The sequence below is a fragment of the Mizuhopecten yessoensis genome, unplaced genomic scaffold, assembly GCF_002113885.1.
Source record: "Mizuhopecten yessoensis strain PY_sf001 unplaced genomic scaffold, ASM211388v2 scaffold8151, whole genome shotgun sequence".
Taxonomy (NCBI): Eukaryota; Metazoa; Mollusca; class Bivalvia; order Pectinida; family Pectinidae; genus Mizuhopecten; species Mizuhopecten yessoensis.
In genome coordinates this window covers 21,964-47,416 of record NW_018407404.1, presented here as the reverse complement: position 1 = coordinate 47,416, position 25,453 = coordinate 21,964, and the positions used below count along the sequence as shown (strand labels likewise).

At 37.3% G+C, this 25,453-nt stretch overlaps 1 protein-coding gene across 2 annotated transcripts in view; it reads left to right on the top strand.

Annotated features, from left to right (window-relative positions):
• Nucleotides 1-7,682: 7,682 nt before the first annotated feature.
• Nucleotides 7,683-25,453, top strand: part of LOC110455197 (lens fiber membrane intrinsic protein-like) — a 32,211-nt gene continuing 14,440 nt past the window's right edge. Inside the window, exon 1 of one of the 2 annotated variants that reach the window (XM_021505179.1) lies at nt 7,683-8,050. In XM_021505179.1, coding sequence (XP_021360854.1) covers nt 7,840-8,050 — 211 coding nt within the window. In that variant the 5' untranslated portion in view covers nt 7,683-7,839. Of the gene's footprint in view, nt 8,051-21,292; nt 21,802-25,453 lie in introns of those variants that run through there. The other variant, XM_021505180.1, reaches the window with a different exon arrangement.

The window sequence follows — 25,453 nt, the reverse complement described above, 5'->3', positions numbered from 1 at the left end:
ATACACTTACAATTACATTACCTATTAATAAAGAAACATTGTTATTTGGTTTGGTAAATAACACAGGCATTTAATATCGCATTGTAATGAAGTTCTTCTTTTGATCAAATCCTATATCTACAGAACCAGAACTATACATGGTACTCTCTCTGTTATGGCTCTAGCTAATGTAATAAAAGAAAACTATGCGGTTCAAAAATGTATTTCATATGGTAAAAGTGATCCTTGTCTACATTTTTTTTCTAAATGAATGGAAGAAATTAATGGATGAAATAAGTTGATTTTGCCTAAAACCTGACATGATTTAGGCTGATATCTTAATTATTCAGTAACAATTCTGTTACTTAACTTTAATTAGTATCTAGCTCTGTTTTGACTTCCTTCCCTGACATGCTTGTTCTGATATCTGTCTTATCTTCTCTTTTCTTCTTTTTCATTTCTGTTCTCTTATCAGCTTCTTTTTCTGTCCTTTTATCCTTCCTTCCTCCTTATAGCAATACTATTAGTTACAGATGTTTGGCAGGGTATACGGGATGGTATGACCCTAAAGGGTTTCGTATTTCCTGAGGCCGTTATAATTCATCTTTATCTTTATAATTTTTTGTATAATATGTGAGTCCGCAAGATATTTATTTTTTGTCAACTATATTTTCTTTTCGTTGTCCTAAACGTGTTGCATTGGCACTCGGAATTTTATTGATTCACGTAATGGGCATTTTTGTTTGTTTTAGTATTATTGTTAGAAAATTGATATTTTTTGTGTTTTGTTTATCAATATTGACATTGTTATAATTTGTTATGTGTTATATTTCTAATAAACCATTGTTGCATCAAATATGTATTTTGTTTCATTTTGTTCAATTGAAAAAAAAAAAATTGAAATAGAATCGAAATTTCATAATTTCAAAAAAAATCTGAAGAAACTCTCGCAAGGTATGGGTTAATATTAATTCTAAATCCCAAAAGGTCATATAGACAATTTACAACATACAATATATGAAGTCAAACACTAATTAAATGTAAATGTTTTGGATATGCCCTATTACCATAGATATGAGGCTGAAGTCAGTTATTTTTGCATCCAAAATTGAAGATAAATATAAATCCTTCCTTAAGTTGCTTGTATGCTATCATGAAAAATATATTCTACAAACGTTTTCAACAAATAGAATTCTTATAAAACAAAACAAAAAAACAATAAAAAATAAACAAAAGTTATAGGGATCGAACTCGAGACCTATACACTGCCCGCGATGTTTTGTAAGATCCTCATCTTTGTAGCAACCAGAGCAGTAGTATTCTCATGTTGGGATTCGGGGATCCCAGAAATTCTAACCAAAGGCCTACGACTGTATTGTTCCAAATCGTCCAGTTTCAGCCGTAGGTCTTGGTTATCTAGCGAGATTTCTCCTACAAGCATGTCTCATGCGGCCACTGCTATATATCTTTTATATTATCTGGTGAGAGATTTACATTGTAAGCTTGAGGACTAGGGGCATGGCCCGGGGGATAGCCAGCAGACTGAGGGTAGTAGTTGCCAGTAAGACCGTTGTCGTGGTGAGCTGAGGGCGTCGACGTACCCATCGGGATATAAAGACCAGGTTGGCCAGGGTACAGAGGGTAGTTTTTGGGAGGGCTTTCATCGGTAAGTGATCCTTGGGTTTTTTTTACTTTCGGAGAGATTTGGAGACAAAGAAGTCGTGTTAAAAGAAAGTGTATTGGAAGTGGAAGCAGAATCCATAGTTAATAGTATGAAGAAAGCATGTGCATGTACAATTTCACAAACAGTTTCTTTCAGCTGACGGAGCACGCACAGAAAAAAGTAAACAAACAGGTGTGTACAGGTGAGGCACACTGTCGTGGTCAGCAAGTCTAGATCTATACAGGTGAGGCACACTGTCGTGGTCAGCAAGTCTAGATCTATACAGGTGAGGCAAACTGTCGTGGTCAGCAAGTCTATACAGGTGAGGCACACTGTCGTGGTCAGCAAGTCTAGATCTATACAGGAAAGGCAAACTGTCGTGGTCAGCAAGTCTAAATATATACAGGGAAGGCACACGATCGTGGTCAGGAAGTCTAGATCTATACAGGTAAGACAAACTGTCGTGGTCAGCAAGTCTATACAGGTAAGGCACACTGTCGTGGTCAGCAAGTATAGATCTATACAGGGAAGGCACACTGTCGTGGTCAGCAAGTCTAGATCTATACAGGTAAGGCAAACTGTCGTGGTCAACAGACGTGACGAACACGAGCGTGTACACCAGCGTATACGTTATATAACATGGCGATCTCGGGATACGATACAGTTTTTAACATGTAATAACAGCAATGCATGATAAAATTATTGGAGTCCATCTGCATGAACCTATTCTAGAGTTAGTATTTTACCATAATCCAGATCATTTAACCAAACAGCAGGCCACAATAGTGTAGAGTTTCACATTTCTTGCAGAGCGAAGGTATTAGGTGTCACCAGACCGAACGCCGGTAACTCGGTTTCATAATTATCTTGATAAAGTTCAAACGTCTCTAAGTGATAAATCATTGCCCCCTAATAAGTAATGGGAAGCTGCTAAATCCATAATGAATTTCAACAATAAAACTGAACCAATTCCACCATTAAATGTTAACAATACACTGATTCAACGTCAAACTGATAAAGCTGAAGCCCTTAATGAATGTTTTACTTATATACCCAACACATGATCAGATACGTATACCCTTGTTGAAGTTCCAACATTAGAAATCAACACTCTATCATTCTATAGTCTCCGAACAAGATGTTGATGATCAAATTACTGAATCAAATGAAAGCAAGCCTGCGGGACCTGATGAAATGTTACCTAAGATCATAAAAAAAGTTAAAAACCTCTTTTGATACTTCCACCACGGACTTAGAAATCTAATCTAATTCCGTGCTTCCACTTACAATTTTATTTAACAACACTATATCTAACGGGAGTATACCTGGACCCGGTTGTTTAAAACTATCGTTAAGCTAACGATGTCGTTAAACCATGGTTAGCAAGTCGTTAAAAGTTAACGACGACGTCAGTATATTGAAATAAAAATCATATAAAAAATATAAGGGTATCACTTTGAAAAAAAAAGTAGTATTACCCTTTTTTATATGATTTCTTTCTCAATTTACAGTCAGAATTTCAAACACCTGCGTGTTCTCGAGTTACTCCCCTTTATACAGTAACTTTGCCGCTCCCAATACTACTTCTACGCTGTGAAATATCAACTTAAACAGAAATAATTTACTTTCTATCTGCCGTATTTCCTCATAGAGTATCAATGCGATTTGATGCATAATAATTGACTAACATACCGAGGCTAGAAACAACTCCTTGCTTGAACCAAATACGACCTGAGGCGAATATAAATTAACTAAATACCGTTTCTGATACCGACCCAATACTATCCAATACTAACCAAAACGACCCAGTTATAATAATATACAACATTTGATGTAGCGCCCTATCTAGCTAACATAAGCCACTCTAAGGCGCTTCACAGTGCATAGATATACAATTATATACAGTCAATACAATTAGCATATATATTAATCAATACAATATTGAGGAATTCGCAGGCGCTGCCTTATCAGGCGCTAACTTCTAGTCCTATGCCATCTGGCTAATATCTCCCTATGTGTGTATGCCTGTGTGTGTGCTGGAGATGTATTGTGTTCTGTTTGTAGTGGGACCGTGCTTCCAACGGTATCATTTATAGTGCCACCTCACTTGAATGCTACAGCACAGATACCGCAACACCCACTTATGTATCCAAATATACATTGTACCTTGGTATTCTTTACATACCACCTAAATTGAAGTAATTTACTTTCTGTTTGTTGTTTTTTCTCGCAATATATGCGATTCGATGTAGAATAATTGACAACTGCAAGATATAACCCGATACTACCCAATACTGCTAAATAAAAATATGACCCAATACTATCAAATATGACCCAATCCTAAAATGCGAAATAGAACTACATAGTTACCTTCACATATACAGTGTAAAGTATCTCTATGCATTACTACTTCTGCAATGTCATTGATTTCTTTGATAATTAAAGGGGTGTTATTTTTTTTCATTGTCCAAAACAGAGATGTGATCCATCGACATATTGTTATCATTTTATAATGGATTTTAATCACGTCTTCATGATATCTGTCTCAACTTCTATGTGGGGGGTTTCAGAGTTATTGTATGTTAAAATCGTTTGTTTCCAACGGCCCGCTTCCACCATCTTCATTACAAAACTTATCACATTGAAGAATAAGTCTTCTGCAAAATTTTAAATATACTCGTCCGAAGCTCTTCATTATCGTATTAATCTGGGATTGGACACAAGTTTAGACCCTTAGAAAATGTTAATATGTGAATGGAAAAAAAGAGAACGAGGCGATGCTGTTTTTTTACAATGAAATATTACAATGAATCCTCAGTGAAATTCACTTTGAACAGAGACAGAGACGTATATATTACGAAAACATTTTACGGTTTGGTTTGGTTTTGTTTAATTTTGTTTAACGTCCTATTAACAGCTAAGGTCATTTAAGGACGTACCTCTATGTGTGTAGTGCATGCGTGCTTGGACGTGCCTCTATGTGTGTAGTGTATGCGTGCTTGGACGTGCCTCTTTGTGTGTAGTGTATGCGTGTTTTGACGTGCCTCTATGCGTGTTGTGTATGCGTGCTTGGACGTGCCTCTATGTGTGTAGTGAATGCGTGCTAGGACGTGCCTATATGTGTGTAGTGTATGAGTGCTTGGACGTGCCTCTATGTGTGTAGTGTATGCGTACTTGGACGTGCCTCTATGTGTGTAGTGTATGCGTGCTTGGACGTGCCTCTATGTGTTTAGTGTGTACGTGTTTGGACGTGCCTCTATGTGTGTAGTGTATGCGTGGTTGGACGTGCCTATATGTGTGTAGTGTATGCGTGTTTGGACGTGCCTCTATATGAGTAGTGTATGCGTGCTTGGACGTGTCTCTATATGTGTAGTGTATGCGTGCTTGGACGTGCCTCTATATGTGTAGTATATGCGTGCTTCGACGTGCCTCTATGTGTGTAGTGTATGCGTGCTTGGACGTGCCTCTATGTGTGTAGTGTATGCGTGCTTGGACGTGCCTTTATGTGTGTTGTGTATGCGTGCTTCGATGTGCCTCTATGCGTGTCGTGTATGCGTGCTTGGACGTGCCTCTATGTGTGTAGTGTATGCGTGCTTGGACGTGCCTCTATGTGTGTTGTGTATGCGTTCTTCGACGTGCCTCTATTTGTGTAGTGTATGCGTGTTTTGACGTGCCTCTATGCGTGTTGTGTATGCGTGCTTGGACGTGCCTCTATGTGTGTAGTGTATGCGTGATTGGACGTGCCTCTATGTGTGTAGTGTATGCGTGCTTCGACCTGCCTCTATGTGTGTAGTGTATGCGTGCTTGGACCTGCCTCTATGTGTGTAGTGTATGCGTGCTTTGACTTGCCTCTATGCGTGTTGTGTATGCGTGCTTGGACGTGCCTCTATGTGTGTAGTGTATGCGTGTTTTGACTTGCCTCTATGCGTGTTGTGTATGCGTGCTTGGACGTGCCTCTATGCGTGGCGCGTATGCGTGCTTGTACGTGCCGCTATGTGTGTTGTGTATGCGTACTTGGACGTGCCTCTATGTTTGTAGTGTATGCGTGCTTTGACGTGCCTCAATGTGTGTAGTGTATGCGTGTTTTGGCTTGCCTCTATGCGTGTTGTGTGTGCGTGCTTAGACGTGCCTCTATATGTGTAGTGTATGCGTGCTTGGACGTTCCTCTATGCGTGTAGTGTATGCGTGCTTCGACCTGCCTCTATGTGTGTTGTGTATGCGTGGTTGGACGTGGCTATATGTGTGTAGTGTATGAGTGCTTGGACGTGCCTATATGTGTGTAGCGTATGCGTGTTTTGACTTGCCTCTATATGAGTAGTGTATGCGTGCTTGCGTGTTCTAGATATCTTTACTTACATGTATTACCTCATTGATTGATTTAATTGATGTTCCTCTATGTGTGTAGTGCATGCGTGCTTTGACGTGCCTCAATGTGTGTAGTGTATGCGTGCTTGGACGTGCCTCTATGTGTGTAGTGTATGCGTGCTTGCGTGTTCTAGATATCTTTACTTACATGTATTACTTCATTGATTGATTTAATTGATGTTTGATAATTCTGTGAAGTAATGCTCAGGTAGCTACAAGCTGATCATGTTAATAAAAGACCACCTGGAACACGAGGAAAACTATTTTGATATATATGTGATTTAAAACATCTTATGTTGATTTAGCCCCATTTTGTTTGAACTTTTGGAACTGTTTTATTTTACAATTTTATGAATTATTGAGCAGTTTTAAAGTTTATTTACATTGTCCTTATTTCAAAACTTTCTCTTCTCACACCCATCTGAGTAAAATCATACTATTTTTCCATTGATTTTAGAGATAAAAAGTAATAACAGTGATAATTTCAATGTTTTAGATAAGCGATATTTGTATTACCTTTCATCAACATATTTTTAAAATATATGATTTTTTAGAAACAGAATATTCGTCTTTTAACATTGAAGCAATCATTCATCAGAAAATATGTACTTTTAAATATAAAATGACCAAAATGGGAAACAACACTTTTATTGCCAATTTTATTCAGAGAGTTACCTACCCAGGGTAATCTAGAATATTGTGTATTCTCTGCAAATACCTATACAATATTGAGTATAAATCAATTGTAAGTTCAATGAGTAACTGTCGGTAAAATATTTCGTGAAATATAATCACCACCAGTATTAACCTTGCCCTGAGTCAATTTACTATGCCTACACATGCCACCTCATACCTTGAAAGTGTCGTAAATAGTTTTGTGGTGAGGGAGTGAATTAGGTCAATTTAATCCTTATATCGATAGGTTAACACACATGCTATTTGAAGAACAATGTAAACAAATGGTAGGTGTAGATAGGTCACTGCGCATGCGCATTTACATTATCGGGATTTTGTTGTATGTTAGCTTTGTAATGTGTTATAAACTTACTTTATATTTTGTTATTTATGATTGATGTATAACTTGATCTGGGATAAAACGTGTTCTCCCCTACATTCTAGTCTCTAATATAGTGCAAATTTTCGCATTTTACTGCTGCAAATAACAATGTCTATTTTATTAACAATAATATCAAGCTTGAAACCATTTATAAAAAAATTCGCTGTGTAGAATCAGAATTCTGTCAGCGTTACATCTTTCAAAGATATAAACACATTTATTTATTTTTAAATGTTTGTAGGAAATAATTGTACCTTACTTTTTGAAACGATTTTTTCAAAAGTTCAATTTGCCACGCTTATTAACTAAGTACAGCTTCACACCTCTGTGACATAGAATAGTATATTACTGGTATGAGACATTGACAAGCACTTCTTAACAGACAGCACTTATTAAGAATTCAGCTAATTGTGTGTTTAATTTTTCGTCAAAATTAACGTTGTGATATATATTTTTTTAAATTCTTATTGTTAATACTAACATTAATGACAGTTTGTTGTTGTAAATGGTGAATACTAGATTGTATAGCATGATTCTTATCGTTGACATAAAGTTGACTAAGCTTTTTCAATAAAAAATGGTCCGGGCATGCCCTTTATCGTTTTTCGTCAATAAACAGGCGGCCATGTTTATGACGAAGGTTATGATTCCTAGATCATAAATACATTTATACATATCTGCAGAAGTGTTCTTTCAAATCTCACTGGACTTATCGTTTAAAAAAGAAAGTTAAAATAAGACATTGGAAATACGTGGGAAAACAAACCTGTTGATAATGTCTATACTGGACTCGCTGAACAACGCGTCGCTGTTGCTGAAGATTGCCCTCGGGATATCCTGTGTTGGCTGGTTCTTCCACCTTCTTGGTTTTGCTACGCCCTATTGGTCGACAGCGCACTATTTTTCCTTTTTTGGAATCGATGTTCATTTTGGTCTGTGGTACTACTGTACAGGAGGAGATTGCGAAAATTACGGGAAAGTGCAGAGTAAGTTGCTTACTTATTTTTTTATGTGAAAGGCGTGTTTCTTTTAATCAAACCTTACCCATGTTTGTAGATCTTGGGTCTGCCAGGGTTTTACAGTCCGAACCTATATCTCTATATCCATGGTATGGCAACTAAATCCATAATGCAAGATATATACATTCAATTAATTTAATATACATGTAGTTAACAATGGTAAAGCTATATATAGCATAGTATCAAAAGTCTGCATGATAAGTAATAAAAGATATAGTAAGAATAACAGTATAGCAAAGGTGAACGGGAGGCGTATAGATAGCGCATTCGCCTTTCACCAACACGACCGGTGTCGACACTCCCACGAGACGTGGAAATGTATGGGGTCACCTGTCCGACCACGTGGGTTTTCTCTTGTTTTCCTCCCACATTATGACCACTGAGCGCTACCATCTTGGGCCAACAAGAGTTATTTATATAGGTTGATTTATTTTATTCGCAATTGTTCTCATATTAATCGAGTTTAATTTTTTAAAAACACAATATCATTACCCTGCACTTCCGGCTGCATGGCCAAACACCTATACATGCCAATATCGACAAATCACTATCCATAATCGTAGATGGACGGGCGTTGCACCTTTGATTATTCACACGAATAATCTCCCTCTTCATTATCTGCTGTTCAGCTATATCCAAAATATAAAGCTCGCCTAACTTAATTTCCAAAATATCCGATTTAGCTCATTCATCCCTGAAGACGCATTTAAACTCTTCAAAATCAAAAGTTGGAACAGTTCATTTTAAAATGTCAGGGGTGAGGTAAGCTGAGCCAGAGACACATTTAAATACTCCAATCCTGAATGACGAGCTGTACGATGTCACCGGCTAATAATCGCGAAACATGGCAATCTCCAAGTGCATCGTTCGCGTCAGAATACTAGGAACACCTCCGTGTTTTTCCTCATGACATTTATTAAACTAAGAACCAAGACCTGCAGACGAAGTTCAGTAAGCAAATAACCTACTGAATCAATCTAGAGCGATTAATTTAATTAACAAACTTTCTCAGTTGTACATTCCTTCCATTTGAGACAAATGTTCACATCTATTTGGAAAGCATTTTTCACAAATTAGAAATTTAGAGTACCCAATGCAACGTTTCATAAATAATCATAACATGAAAACGCAGCTAAGCTGCTGGACACCAAATCTTCTTTTTTTATGAAAATGACTAACTGACAGTCTAACAACCTCGAGGGAACGGATCCTGCATACTTAAATTTATTTAGATATAACTATTTTACAAATTGTTAATGGCCTTAATTTTGCATTTAGCACTATTGTTACTCAATATTTGTCAAACAGCACGCTAATGTACATTTTTAAACGCACGTTGAAATGTCAACGATTAGGTTATAACGTCATCTTCGGAAAAAGAGAAGCAGCGATTGTTATAAATATTTCTCCTGACAATGTACCTCTGGATAAAATATCAACCGTCTTCTGGGTAAAAGCGCCAATAGTAGCCGCCCATCCCACTAACCCTTGAATAATAGTTATTACTTCTCAAGACTGTTACCAGGACACATTTTGCCACAACGCTGGGTTGTTTTGGTTGTTATCACATATTCGTTTTATACAAGTGAAATGAATAATTCGTATTGAACGGGAAAAACATGAAATTTTCTATTTCTTACACTTTTTCACGTCAGGCCACGCAAATATTGCTACATCGGAAAAGCGTCGGAATGTGTAGCGTATTTCTTGACGCCAAGTTGTTATGACGTCACGCTTGACAAAAATACAGAGCGCCATTTTTAATGGGTTTTCACTGCAAGTTTGCCGTTTGTTGCTTTTATCTGATAAGATTACCTGACTAAAATTATGTTAATAGTGTAGTTATGTGAAAACAATAATGTATGCTGCAAAGGTGGAACACACAACCACTTATTCTGCCGTCGCTTCATCTAAACTTGAAACTGAAAATCTACGCAGAGAATAGAATAACTAAGAGTGACGTCTTCACATATTGTGTATATTTAACTGCATTATGATATGGGGTTTTTGATCAAATGGAGAATTCATGATATTTCACTAGTAAACTGTAATAATTACAGATGTCGTAGGGGTTACTATCAAATTTTTGAAGACAGTGTGCGGCCTTAATTTCCCAGAAGGCTTTCACGCATTGGTAAGTACCGGAAATGGACAAAGTATTTACAGATCAAACTTATTGTTTTGACAACATATTTACAACATCTCGAAATCCGTTGGAAAATCACAAAGAGTAAATTCGTGACCACACAGTGTCTGTATATCTAGCTTCAGTTATATCTTCACTATATCGCCCTGTGCCTGACATAGAGAGCCGATATATGATATAGTATGACCGTTCCGAAAACACAACAGGACGTTCAGTATTTAGCTCCCCTTCACGTGGATTTTCATACCTTGACGAGTTACGTAAGTGCCCCGGATGGGGGAAATTACGGTCCACGTACATGTACAAGGTGGCTATGTTTACCTGTATATGTGACCGAGTCCATATGTGTTATAATTTGACATGTGTTCATTTGGGTCGCTTAAGAAAACGAAACACCATTTCCAAATTTAAGAAAAATATAGAAATATCAGCTTATATATGTAGCTAGAAAACAGAAACATTTATGACAAATCAAGTTTTATACGTTTAAACACGAAACCGTATAAATTGTTAAGTCATTTCTCAATTTACACCAACCACGATTGTCATCGCACAATGTTCGTCCATCGTCCGCACAAATGTGCGCAAGCACTAATCGTCCATATTTGTATCGTTCGCACATCGTGCACGCATCGTGCATGCACCGTGCGGATATGGGGCGCAGATCGCACATCGTGTAACGTTGTGCGATCCCACAACTGAATATATTTTACTAAGGGAGAAGGGCTCATGGTTTGGTCATTTTGAAATTTTCATGATAATAAGTGTTGTATCCAAAATAGCCTTTCCAAAACACAATTGATCTTCAAAAACATAAATTAAAATAAATTTCCTCGTTCTAAATTGGTTGGGGGGGATTCAAAATAGCGGCGCTTTCAAGATCTTTGTTTACGTCAATATTATTCCGTGGGGCTGTAAACCAAAACCTGACTTGTCCTTCAATGTCGTAGCTGTTAAAAGGACAATTTAATGAAGTAAGTTGTTTTAACCTTGTCACAAAACTCTTCATAATTATATAGTTTGATACTCCCTATGAACTATTCATGTCTAGAAATTGACACGAGACAATGTTTTCTTGGCGTTTTTTATCAGTAATGGAGAAATCGTTAACTGTTCAGCCGTACGTTCTAGCGGCAGCTGTCGTTGAATTTCTAGCTAACAAAAATGTCGTTCCAGCCGAGGAGAGAAGGTAACTTTCGCTTTATTCACCTAGCCTCTCTGAATACAAGTATATGCATCTATTCTGAATAAAAATCAACTTCCAACAGCTGCTAACACATCGTTATAAATGAGTGATCTGTTTTACGTTTAAACCTATTGATGTCGTACTTTCTGCGGTTTGAAATTCTCCCTGCGGCATTCTAGTTTAAACATATGTTACTGCATACTTCCCACCTCTCACAATGGAAAAGTGTGGGCAATGAATCACTTGCTACCACAGTCCACTGCACACATAATCTCCTTTCAAGGCCAATCATGATTACATGACCATGAAAGGGGGTGTGCCCAGTGGACTGTGGCCACATGTACAAATGCTGTAAGAAAGGGGAGATAATCAATCAGTGAGTAATGATGAAGTCAATACAGTAGAGGATAAACATTTCCCGGAAAATTTTATAATCTTAAGGAGCTGTTCCTTTATAGAAAATTGCACATTCAAATATACCATTCATTGAAAGAACTGGAATTCCTTAGGGATTGATAAACCCTTACATTGTATATATGAAAATGGTTTCAATATCCTGTACCTTTGCCACATCTTGAAAATTAAACTGAAAATGTAGTCAGAAATTCAACATTGTTTCCCGTATTTTGAACAGACACTCCTTACCTTCCCTGACACTGGACCTGGATAGTAATCCAAAAACACTTGTATCCATTATGAAGGATACACTCAGACTGGGCTATTGAGAATCTTACCTGGTTATGATTAGTACTCACTCACATAGGTACATGTAAATTATCTGCAGTGTAGGGTAGGTAAAAAGATGGTCCAGGTGAACATTTTTTACTCAACTTTTCTGTTTTGTTCGAGTTGGGAAGCATGCAGTCAGCCAGTTATTGCATGATTTCTCGTCACTCGGGACTTATTACACCCTCGCTTCGCTCGGGTGTAATAAATCCCTTGTAACTCGAAAACCATGCAATAACCTTTACTTATTACAATACAATTACAAAAAGAGTGGACACACGTAACAATTGCACTCTCAGTGTGTGCATGCTCTAATTCAATCTGTTCGTTTTTATTCAAATCCAAATGTGAACAGAAATATCTGATTAGAGACATATATATTATGATACTAATAATTATTACTCGCGATGTATTGTGTAAATTCCAGAATGTGTTATGTGTGAACTCAGACTTATAACTGACTCAGTGTTGTTTTACTTCTCACTGAAACGCACAGATATTGCGCTATTTCGGTCGTAGCTATTTTGTATCACTATCTTTCCCGAAAGATGAAACGGACCAAGCCGGACGTTGGCTTCAAGTCATGTCATTATCAACTGCGTACACTTTTGTTAGGAGAAATACAGTTTCAGAATCGACTTGATTGTCAGGTAATAAAAAAGTTACTTCACTAAATTGTCTCTTTAAAAGGACGTGTAGCACAAACGAAACGAAACCATACCATTTCTAATCATATCACGCCCATGGATAGATGGAAATCAACGCTTATATTAATAATACTATCTATAATAATAATTCGAGGTTCTTATATACCGCCCTATCACAACCTAGTTCGTAGGTTTTCTCAAAGCGGTTCACAAATTATAATCCGCGTTATAGCGCCTTTGCAACCAGCCAATATCTTTTTCAACTCCCTGGGGAGCATACAGCCGGTGCTGCCATTTTGGCGCTCACAGCTAGCATTCTACAATGCTAGCACTGCCCAACCACGTACTCATTTACAGCTTAGTAGACTGGAACAAGCAAAGTAATTTATCTTGCTCAAAAATACCACACAGTGCCGTGCTGTGACCCGAACCCGCAACCCTTTGGTCACGAGCCCGGCGTCCTACCACTAGACGCCTACCGTGCCTCCTATATTACAGTGGAATGGACATTTTGTCCGACTCTCTCGTAATAGTTCTTAATACGAACATCCCCCGAAACATCAATAGCGGTCACCATACGTAGACAAACTTGTTGCTGCCTCTAATGCTACAAGCTGGCGATAATGAAAAAGAGTCCACGCCCCTAACAACGGTTTCCATGAGATTCTCAAGGAGACGTTTGCTGTGATAGCTGAGATTTGTGGTACCGTGAAATCACTTTTGCGTAATGTAAATGTATCTGAGAAATTTTAACCAAAAAGTAATACATTTTAGCTAAGAACAAGGACTAGCCGAGTGATTAACTAAAAGCATATAGCGACATCTCAACTCTCGGAATATGCATGACACAGGGGGATTCATTTTAACCCGCAACAATATGTTGTTGTGGTGAATTGGTTGCGCTCATCAACGGTGCAGGAAATGGTATGGCTATAATCTAATTACGTTTTCCTGGTTACGCTGCATGGTAACGTTATCAAAATAATAATGTGTGTACAATGCAGGTAGGAAATATGTTTATCTTTCCCCTTGGAAATGAGGGAATGCCAATGTGAAGTGTTGGTAAAGAGGGACCCTTGGTACGACCATCACTAGCGATCTGATATGTAATGTCGGTGTTTCTGCTATGATGGGTGACTAAAGGTCGACTCATTATCCTTCCATTTTATTTCAAACTAGAGACATCAATGGAATGGGGAACAAAATAAAGACAAAGTGCCCATTGCACTGGACGATTGACGGTATTGGGTAGAGATATTAACTGAAACAGACACGCATGTCACTCAGACGTTTATAAATCATTTTGGTGTATTTTTTTTCAAGATGAATCATAGTATAAGTGCATTGTTTTCTTCTTGATTGCGCATATATATTTCATGAATTGTCAGCACAGAAGTAACGAGTTTGACCAATGGAATTACTTGGGTTTTATTCTCTTAATTTTTTGTTGTTAAATTCCGGTACAGAAACTTTAAAAATCAAAGTCTCGAAATGGTTAATTCGATTTGAAATATATATATGAGAAAATGATATTGTTGATACCAGGCTAAGCAAAGGAACTGCAGGGCGGAACAATATGTGTTCGTCCGATTCCAAACTGACATGCTAAGAATCATTCTGATCCATTATACTAAAGCAATAAATGTTTTAGAAAATGTTGTTATGGTCTTATAACACACATTGCTATTGATGACAAATCTAATAAAGCCCGGGAGGGCTTTTTTGTACGTTTATCAGCAAAAGTGTGTGTAATAGGACCATAGCAATATTTGCTAAAATATTCATTATTTATATTAACATTTTGATATAGTAGTTACGCGTTATTGTATTATTTCGAACAGCAAATCAAGTCTTGACGATAATAAAATTGATGACGTCACGATAGAGATTCATGACGTTACAATAGCAAATGTTGGAATGGTCCCGTAACAGCATTTGCCTTCTCAGGGCATTGCAATGGAAAGATGCAGAGCAAATGTAAATATTTGGATGTGGATGTATACAAACATCTATGGGAAAGTCACAATAAGAGGCTTCATTTGTACTACGATACTCAGATAAGCTGAACACTAACCTTAGAGGAAGGAGAAAACGAGCCGTACTTGACCATTTTAAGCTGAAAGAATGTCATCTATTCGTTTAGACCTTTAGATCATTTATTTAGATAAGAAATGCTTTCCTTTTGTCACTATTCAAACCATAAAAATAGAAATTTGCATTGTACATTTTTTGTCCGTAATCAATTATCTGAAACTATTAAAGCCAAATGTGTTTCCTAATTGCTTATTAACTAATGGCAGCCTTTACTATTAGGTTCATTATGTTAAAATGATATGCGCAGATTTTGTTCTCTATTCACTTAGCCTTTGACATTGTTTAATAAAAATATCGATCAGGTTTCACCAGAATTTGGTCTTATTTGACAAAGTTATTGTACGGAAACCATCAACCAATCAAAGCGAAGTATGCTAATAAGTTATGCATGTATTTTGCTCAACTTCGAATTTACCGTCTGAAAAATTATCTTATAAAGTGTAAAGTAATGTGTGGATATTGACAGGAGTACAACCGTTTAAATTCTGCCTCTATCTGTCTATAGTTTATATGCATATCAAGTTTCATTAAAACTCAACAGTATTGAAGGACGTTATCATACGACGGACAAACGAACAGTCGCTCCCCATGCCTTATTATGTCCGACAAGTATAAATTTGACATATTTATTGAAGTGAAAAAAACATATGTACTGATATCAAATGAAATTATTTCTCAATCTGATCAGTTCACCAAGAAATAACTTGGATAAAACACTTTACTTCAATCTGATATATTGTATATTTCACACACACAAGATTCATCGTACATTTTATTTTTATTTTATTGCATACATTCTCCACAAGATGTACATATCAATTTCAAATATATTTTAAAGAGTACCACAAGTGTACAGGGGTACATAATATGTCATTATGGTTGGTTTCAGGGTAGTAGCACGGTGCAACAAATGTTTACAACTAGACTTATTGAAAGTTATGGTCACATGTGTGTGTGCAAACGAATAGTGCATGTTTTGATGCTCAGCAATATGGAGTAAGATTTACGAAATGATGGTGCAACCTTTAGTCGGGAGGTCATCAATAATTTCCCTTCATATGTAGAGGTCGTGAAGCTGTAGCCTTCACCGTGAATGTACGAACTTGTCCTTCAACCAGTCTTGATGTATGGAATATTAAATGAATATTTTATGAAATATGTTTCAAAACTTTAATGCAAGGGAGATCACTCGTAATACATGTCATTAACAGTTTTGTAATTTTAAAATTTCCCGTCAAACCACATCATGAAATTGCCGTTGAAATAATTTGTTTGAATAGCGAACATTGCGTTTTTATTTATATGATAATACTTGACGAATACAAACTGAAATAAACAGAAACATCAGTTCATATCAGTATCAATTTATACTGTATATTTCAGAAGAACAAGAAGGATATTGCGATCTACCAAGGTATTATATTATATTTAATGGGTTCTTAATTGATCTTGAGTAAGTGGTAAAACATTACATTGGCTGTTTGTTAAGTGTGCTCGTTCTATTTCCGTACATTCTTTTTGTTTGTTTTCAAAGTATCGAATGCGCATTTATGAATAATTAATATAATTATGCATATCAAGAGCTTATTATATATGGAGTAGTGACAATAGCTTGCGGCGACACGCCTTAGCTAAACACTTGTGATGTAAACTAGTAATGTCCCATAGCAGTATATCACTATTTACACTGCTGTGACCTATTGAAGGTGTTATCATGTACATTGTATACTTTGCTATAATGTTGAGTATGTCCGTGTATGCACTGTTTGTTCTGGTGTGTGATTGGTTTGGCGAACACTTGATTCACCACTTCTGAGTGTCTTGTCAACAACATACAATCGTACCAGATCAAACGAATAATGTTATTTTTAAAACATCTTCAATTTGAAGAACTACGTGATGAATTATGAATATGTGTACTTATGCTAACAAACAAAATAGTTTACCTGACGGAGTCAAACAATATTCACCTGTGTCGACTTCTGCATGGGAAGGTCATATAAGACAATCCAATTCACAAACAGGTACATAATTAACGATACACCTGTGACGCTAGCGTATCACTTGGAAAAAATGTTATCGTTTATATACAGTACTAGAGACAGACTAATCAAAATTCAACAGTACCATTTGGACGATAAGTTATTGAGGAGGATGTTTTTGAGATATATACATTGGAAACTGAAACTATAATTGTGATGATAAACAATTCGTTCAGCTCAAATGAGGATATTATCTTACTGCATGGTACTACATTGTGGTACTTAATGGTACTACATTGTGGTACTACATGGTACTTCATTGTGGTACTACATGGTACTACATTGTGGTACTACATGGTACTACATTGTGGTACTACATGGTACTACATTGTGGTACTACATGGTACTACATTGTGGTACTACATGGTACTACATTGTGGTACTACATGGTACTACATAGTGGTACTACATGGTACTACATAGTGGTACTACATGGTACTACATTGTGGTACTACATGGTACTACATTGTGGTACTACATGGTACTACATTGTGGTACTACATGGTACTACATTGTGGTACTACATGGTACTACATTGTGGTACTACATGGTACTACATTGTGGTACTACATGGTACTACATTGTGGTACTACATGGTACTACATAGTGGTACTACATGGTACTACATTGTGGTACTACATGGTACTACATTGTGGTACTACATGGTACTACATTGTGGTACTACATGGTACTACATAGTGGTACTACATGGTACTACATAGTGGTACTACATGGTACTACATTGTGGTACTACATGGTACTACATTGTGGTACTACATGGTACTACATTGTGGTACTACATGGTACTACATTGTGGTACTACATGGTACTACATAGTGGTACTACATGGTACTACATAGTGGTACTACATGGTACTACATTGTGGTACTACATGGTACTACATTGTGGTACTACATGGTACTACATTGTGGTACTACATGGTACTACATTGTGGTACTACATGGTACTACATAGTGGTACTACATGGTACTACATAGTGGTACTACATGGTACTACATTGTGGTACTACATGGTACTACATTGTGGTACTGCATGGTGAAACATTGTGGTACTACATGGTACTACATAGTGGTACTGCATAGTACTACGAGCTTCTGCATTGTAGTTCAGGGTGGTACATAGCCAGGGGCCCAGGTGGCAGTAGTTAAGGCCCCGGGCTGTCCATAACCATTAGCCCTTCATTACTTGGTCGGGTCTACGTGGGAAATTCGTTAGGTACTCGCCGCAGGTCGGCGGTTTTTCTTCTGGTGCTCTGGTTTTCCTTCACCAGCTTAACCTGAGTCGTCCTTACATGACCATAGATGTTAATAGGACGTAAACCAGAAATACACTAAACTTAAAGGTCACTTCCCCCTATGGTGACTTGCAGCAAACTACATGGTTGTATACTTATACGTTAATTGATTCATTCATTCACACATTCGTGTATATTTACACGCTAAATCGCTTTGTAGCATTACAAATAATTTGTCTGACATATTCTTAGAGACACTCCCTATATTGACAAAGAACCGGAAAACATGCGAATGAAGTGGACGGATTTTGCGCTTTTTTGTCTGAAGAGGACGGTTATCTCCTTCTTCGTATCTTTTCTAACTGAAGTGATAGATATGATTTTTTCATACGCGATATTATGATATTCATCATCACCGGCTGTATGCTCCCCATGAAGTTGAGAAAGATAATGGCTGGTTGCAAAGGCCCTATAACCACGGATAATAATGTGTGTACCGCTTTGAGACGATCTACGAACTAGGTTGTGATAAAGCGCTATATACGAACCTCAAATTATGATTATTATCTCGTTCTTTCCGCATGTGTACTTTGACCTTGGAAATCAGATAGTGTTTCACATATAGCATATGGTTATAAGAAGAATTTGAACATATGCTTTGCGTTCAGAACAGGGGCCGTAGTCTCCTTATCATTGGCAGTGCAGAATATGCCATGAGACTGTAAGCTCCTTTGTTGTGGCGATGGAGATACTTTAATGATATAAAACTCGTAAATAAGTCTGTAGGCTTCTTACTTGTGTCCTTGTAGATGCTATAATGATATTTAATTTGAAGATAAGGTTGGATGCTCCTACTTTGTGGCCTGGTAGATGCTATAATGATACTTAATTTGAAGATAGGTTGTGTGATCCTTATTTGTGACGGTGTAGATAATGCTATTTAACTCTTACATTAGGTTGGAGGCTCCTACTCTGTGGCCTTGTAGATGTACTATGTTACAATGAGATGAAACGGTATTCTCCTTATTTGTGATTATGTAGGTGCTACGTGTTAAATGATATGGAATCAGTAGGACGCCGGGCTCGTGACCGAAGGGTTGTGGGTTCGAGTCACGGCACGGACTTTGAGCAAGATAATTTACCCCGCTTGTTCCAGTCAACTCAGCTGTAAATGAGTACGTGGTTGGGCAGTGCTAGAATTGTTGAATGCTAGCTGTTAGCGCCGAAATGGCAGAACCGGCTGTATGCTCCCCAGGGAGTTGAGAAAGATATTGGCTGGTTGCAAAGGCCCTATAACCACGGATAATAATTTGTGAACCGCTTTGAAACGACCTACGAACTAGGTTGTGATAAAGCGGTATATAAGAACCTCGAATTATTGATTATTATTATTATTCTATTAAAGAAGCGCTATATGAGGTTGTACTCTCCTGACATGTGACAGTGTAAATGCTGGAGATCATATGTATATTATACTTGACCTATATAAACTGTTGTTGATTTGATGTACATCCGGAATACCCTAGAACTTATATTACCCTCTGAAGGTCAATGGACCCCAATTTTGCATCTTTCCGGTGCTTTGTTGGAACGTCCGCCCAAGATGAACACTCATCCCACTTGAAGAGATTCACGTATCACATTTATGTGAAGTTTCAAATAAGAGCACAGGCTATAAGGGTGTACTCAAGTGAATTTGACGACACACAAGTTATCAAGGACGAGAGAGCTCGTGGTTTGTACATAATATGACAATGCGTAGGGTCTAGTGAATGAGAAATACCATACCGATTTTATGAATAACTTAAAATTACAATGTAATAAAGAGTTTGAATTTGAAACAGCATGCGATAGGTGAACCATTTCACCATAACTAGCGTTTATTTTATTTCACGCCCAGGCAACGTGTTACTAATAGTAACCAATGATTATCTGTGTTATATCTTTTCCATATCCTATAGCGATATTTCTTCATTTTATTGTTGTTTTGTATTTAAACATGGTTAAAATAATAACATTTAAAAGCATTGGCATAGCTCACCATAAATAGAAAAAACGTGACACCTGGTGTAGATTATATCATAAATATCATATTGTGAATTGAACAGCACAAAATAAATATATTTCACGATAGAGTATAATCATATCGCGCCAAGTGTTACGTTAAGGTGTGAGACAGGTCGGGCTAGATAGACAGATGACACGGGATACCCGTTCTGCGGTATCAATATTAAAATTAGATATCTTGAAAATATTGAATATTGGAAATTAATCTTGTCAACAGCTTGCAATCGTACCAGGTCAAAAAGGATGATATATTTTAAAGCAATTTTAATTTGAAGACTTATGTCATAAACTATGAATATGTATACTTATGTTATCAATCAACAAATTGATCTGACGGTGTCAAATAAAATTCATCTGTGTTAATCTCTGCATGGGAGAGTCATATAGGACGATTCAACTTACAAACAGGTACATAATTTTCCCCTTTCTGAGGTATTAAAATAATAACATATAAGGTGTAAGCTAGGGGGATATATACGGTTATCTCAAACAAGCACTTAAATTCTATAACATAATCCCGACCGGGCGTCAAATGGTAAATGGAGTCCTCACCACTTTGTACTGTTCCAGGGTCATTAGTCATGACGTAATCAATCAACGTGTTATGTCCACTTTTCTTTTTTTTAAATGTTTACTACAAAAATATAATATTTGAACTTTTCACCGGTGATACGTCAGAATACGATACCATTGACCCCAATGAGAATAGCTGAAGTTTTGCTAAGTATATAGTAACAGTTATGACTGTTATGCAAATAGAGTTTTTCAAAATTATTTTGAAGATTAAATATTAGAAATAATGTTCACTTGATTGAAAATCCTAGACATTTGTCAAGAATGTTGACACTAGTCCCGTTGTTGCAAGAAATTGCAATACACAAGATTTCGTTTTTAAATGGAGAGAATGCAGCGTATTAGAGTATTAAAATAAACCGACTGTGAAAATACGCCCCTTGCTGTCCTGAAATAGGGAACACACTTGGTGTTGTCATTTATAAATGTGTTGTTCACATTTTCTGATCACGTGACTGTCTTACCTGTTCTAGTAACCAATAATGGTGCTGTATACAAAATTCAAGAAACACGTAATCAGAACGGCAACTGTTTCCCGTTCATTAGAGCAGACATTTAGATAACTATCTAGGTCGACACATGCGACAGCTTACGGCTATAAACGTAGAATACTGTGTTTGAGATGTGAGGCGTCACAATCGAGTGATCACATACTATCTTGTTATCAACAGTGCGTAGCGTCAGTCAGTGATATTCGTGTAAGCACACAGACGTTAACGGGCTTTCGGATAGGCAGCATCAAAACTAGTTGGACGGATTCATATACAAGATTACAATATGGGAATAGCGGACACTACCATTATATTCAAAATAGCAATAGGATGTGCTTTAGCTGGATTTGTATTTCACCTGATCGGCTTAGCTACACCTTATTGGAGCTCCTTAACGGTGGCCGAGGGTACTATATTCGAGTCGGATTATCATAGCGGTCTGTGGAGGGGTTGCGTGGGAAGTGTTTGTGGCAGCATAAGTAATCCGGCAAGTAAGTATATATCTGACAAAATCTTTTCAAAAACTATATTAAACTTTAATACCTGTGCTCAAGATAGGATTTCGCTTGTATATTCGAAAGTGCAACAACGCAAAGACAGGAAAAATGGGCGTGACAAAATAATTAAATCAACAAATAAAGAATTTGTCAAACTTCATATTACTCGTAACTTAACTATCAAATTGTTCAATCATCACATTGTTATAGTTATTTGTGATTGTTATGAATAAGGATGTGTAGAATTAAACCAGAAAGCAACGTAAACAAAATGTGTCCCCGATGCATATGGCGGCAATCGATAGAGCGTCGGGGGTATGTGGGAGGAGTGAAAATAGACATTGTACTACGTGCTTTGGCCAGGTACAGATTGGTTGGTTGGTTGACGGGTTTATCGCCTACATTATATCGATTCCACCCATGTGACTTTCGTGTCACTGACGGTAGTCGGTGTTCTATCGGCGTTCCCGGCAGGTACAGCATTGCTTAAACTTCTTATACTGTTGGTTTAGGCCAGGTACAGCATTATTTAAACTCTTAATATTTTCTGATATTGGCAGTGTACACCACGGTAAAACCTCTTACACTATGTGACTTAGCCGTTTACAACACTGTATAAATCTTTTAAATTGTGTTCTCTAGGAAAGATACAGCATTATTTAAACTTCTTATACTGTTGGTTTATGCCAGGTACAGCATTATTTAAACTCTTAATATTTTCTGATTTTGGCAGTGTACATCACGGTATATAAACCTCTTACACTATGTGAATTGGCCGTGTACAACACTGTATACATCTTTTAAATTGTGTTCTCTAGGCAAGATACAGCGTTGTTTAAACTTCTTATATTGCGTTCTTTAGGCCGTGTGCAACATTTTAGAAATATTGTATACGGTGTGGCTTAAGGTGGTTACAACATTGTGTTATTATTTACGTCAAAATGTGATATGATGGTAAGTAATAGAAGACTTCAAAAACTTCTACATACATTTGGCTGCACAATAGTACGAAATGACATCAAATGCATACAAACCCTCCTCGGTTCTATAGCATTTAAATGGATAGGCTAGAGTTCAGCAGAGACGTATCAATAATTGATTGCCTGAGGACAGAATGGCAGACGGGTCGTCAAAGTATGATAACAGCTATGTGATTGTATAGGTAGATGGTTGTGGCCAAGCGCGATACAATATAACTGTTCGTATTTGTGTCAATCACTTAGTGAACGTCACGTTCACTGATACATGAAATTATTTTACATTTGCAGAAACGCACATATGATAACAGCTTAATGTGGGATGGAGGGTTTGGGTGTAATTAATCTTTTGAATTCTGCTAAGTAATAATAATATACAACATTTATATAGCGCCCTATATAATTTGTAAAATTACTCTAAAGCGCTTTACAACATATGGATAATAGTATTTGTTATAATTGTGAAACAAAAAAGGCTTGCAATCACTTTTATACATAAAGCAAAAATATAACCATTGCAATGTGCACAAAAATGAATAAATAAAGGGTGGGAGTTACATGACGTATTTGGAAAGAGCCTAAAATGCAGACGTGAAGAGGTGATTTTTTGATGTCCTTCTTGAATTGAGGACCCGTAAGATAATTACTTGCTGACAACCACAGGGGACCTTAAAACCAAACGCGCAGAGAGACTTATTGGATGTTTATCTTCGCCCTCCCAAATGTGCCATATATACTTCAATGATGAAAGGCTTTCGGAAGTTTTAACAAGAGGCCAATGGCCGCGTAGGCTGTCGCTTATTATTAATACCTTTATGACTCTTAGGGATTCCCGTACGACTGTTACCAACTGTCACCACGCATTCAAAACCGACTGTCCTGGCATGGATACAGCGTTGCTCAAACATTCCTGAAAAGAAAAACACACCTTGCATGACTATCATGAAAAATAACTGACAGGAAATAACAAAACTTATGAACAACATTATTCTGAGTAAAACACATCAGTGCGCTAGCACCGGGATTCGAACCAAAGAAGTTGAGATTGTTATACTGACTACTGTTATATTTAAAACGAAATACAGGGGAGGTAACTGTGTATACAAAAAAAAGCCACGACAGTAAACAGAGGGACAAAGGTCCTTAAGCCAGGTTAAGCGAGAACAGCAAATTTCTGTGAACACATCATGGTATTTTGATATATCGGTGATATTTATCGCAACGTTATTGATATTTTCTTAAAAATATAAAACACGCATTATTGAAATATGTTTGCTTCAGTACACTTTGCTTATTCAAAAAAGAAAAAAACTTTCATTTTGAAATATACACTTTACTTTACAAAATCAGGAAACTAATTATATCAACTTATAGTAAACACTCTTGTTGTCCCGGATGTAAACGCACATGGGTTGTTGTTTGCGAGGACACCGAAGTACCCGCTAAAACACACGTGATCGGACAGGTGGCCTCCATACCTTTTCACGTATGATCGGGGAATCAAACCCATGTACCGGCCATCTTGGTGAACGGCGAATGTGCTATCTATTACACTTCTGACCAGCATTTCTTTCATTGCGACACAAGAAATTAATGATTGGTCCTAAACACTATATACTGTAGTTTGAACAAAGACACACATTGTGTATTTCCCCTTACAGTGGAAACTTGATAAAATTCAACGACACTATTAATGTACCAGGTACCCAGCGACATACACATGGTGCACGAAATCACGGCATTTAAACGGATTTGTTTTCTTTATTTACATTTTTAGCTCACCTAGTCCGAAGGACCAAGGTGAGCTTATGCCATACCGTGGCGACCGTCGTCGGTCCATCGTCTGTCGTCCGTCTTTCGTCGTCCGTCCGAACTAAATTTGAATGGGAGCATCAAAATTGTATAAATAAAGGGGGGCCGAGCCGAGTTGCGGGGCCTAACAGGGTTTTTTGGCTATATTTGTTTAAGTGACTTCTTCTCTGGAACTAAGCAATGGATATCAATCATATTTTGTTGAAAGCGTGCATGGGAGGTGGTGATTCAAAATTGTACAAATTGAGGGGCGGGGCCAAACAAGGTTTTATGGCTATATTGGTTCTAGCGATTTCTTCTCTGGAACTTAGCAATGAATATAAACTGTATTTGACTGGTAGCATCCCTTGGTGGTTGGGATTAGAATTAGTACAAATGGTGGGGCTGACTCCCCAGGGCGCTGAGGGGAAGGACCAAAAGAGATAATTTGGCTATTTTGCATTAAGTGACTTCTTCTCTTGAATCAAGCGATGAATATCAACTATATTTTGTAGAAGCATCCCAAGGTGCATCGGGATAAACAATTGTACAAATGGACAGACGGACACCCCCGGGATAAGGGGTGGGGCCACAAATAGTTCATAACTTGGAAATGGTTGAGATTCCCACCCTATAACCATATATACAATTACTGAGTATACAGAGATAAATGTACAGATCCTTCCAGGAAGGCCCTTGGGGTCAGACCCAACCCTGGTAACTTAGTTTCTTAGCCATAACTCTGAAACAGTGGAGATCTCTACCCCAAAACTAGATATACAGTTTCTAGGAATAAAGAGACGAACACGATTATGATATTAGCATTGACCCTTGGGTCTGACCACACCCGTAGGGACATAGTTTCTGAGTCACAACTT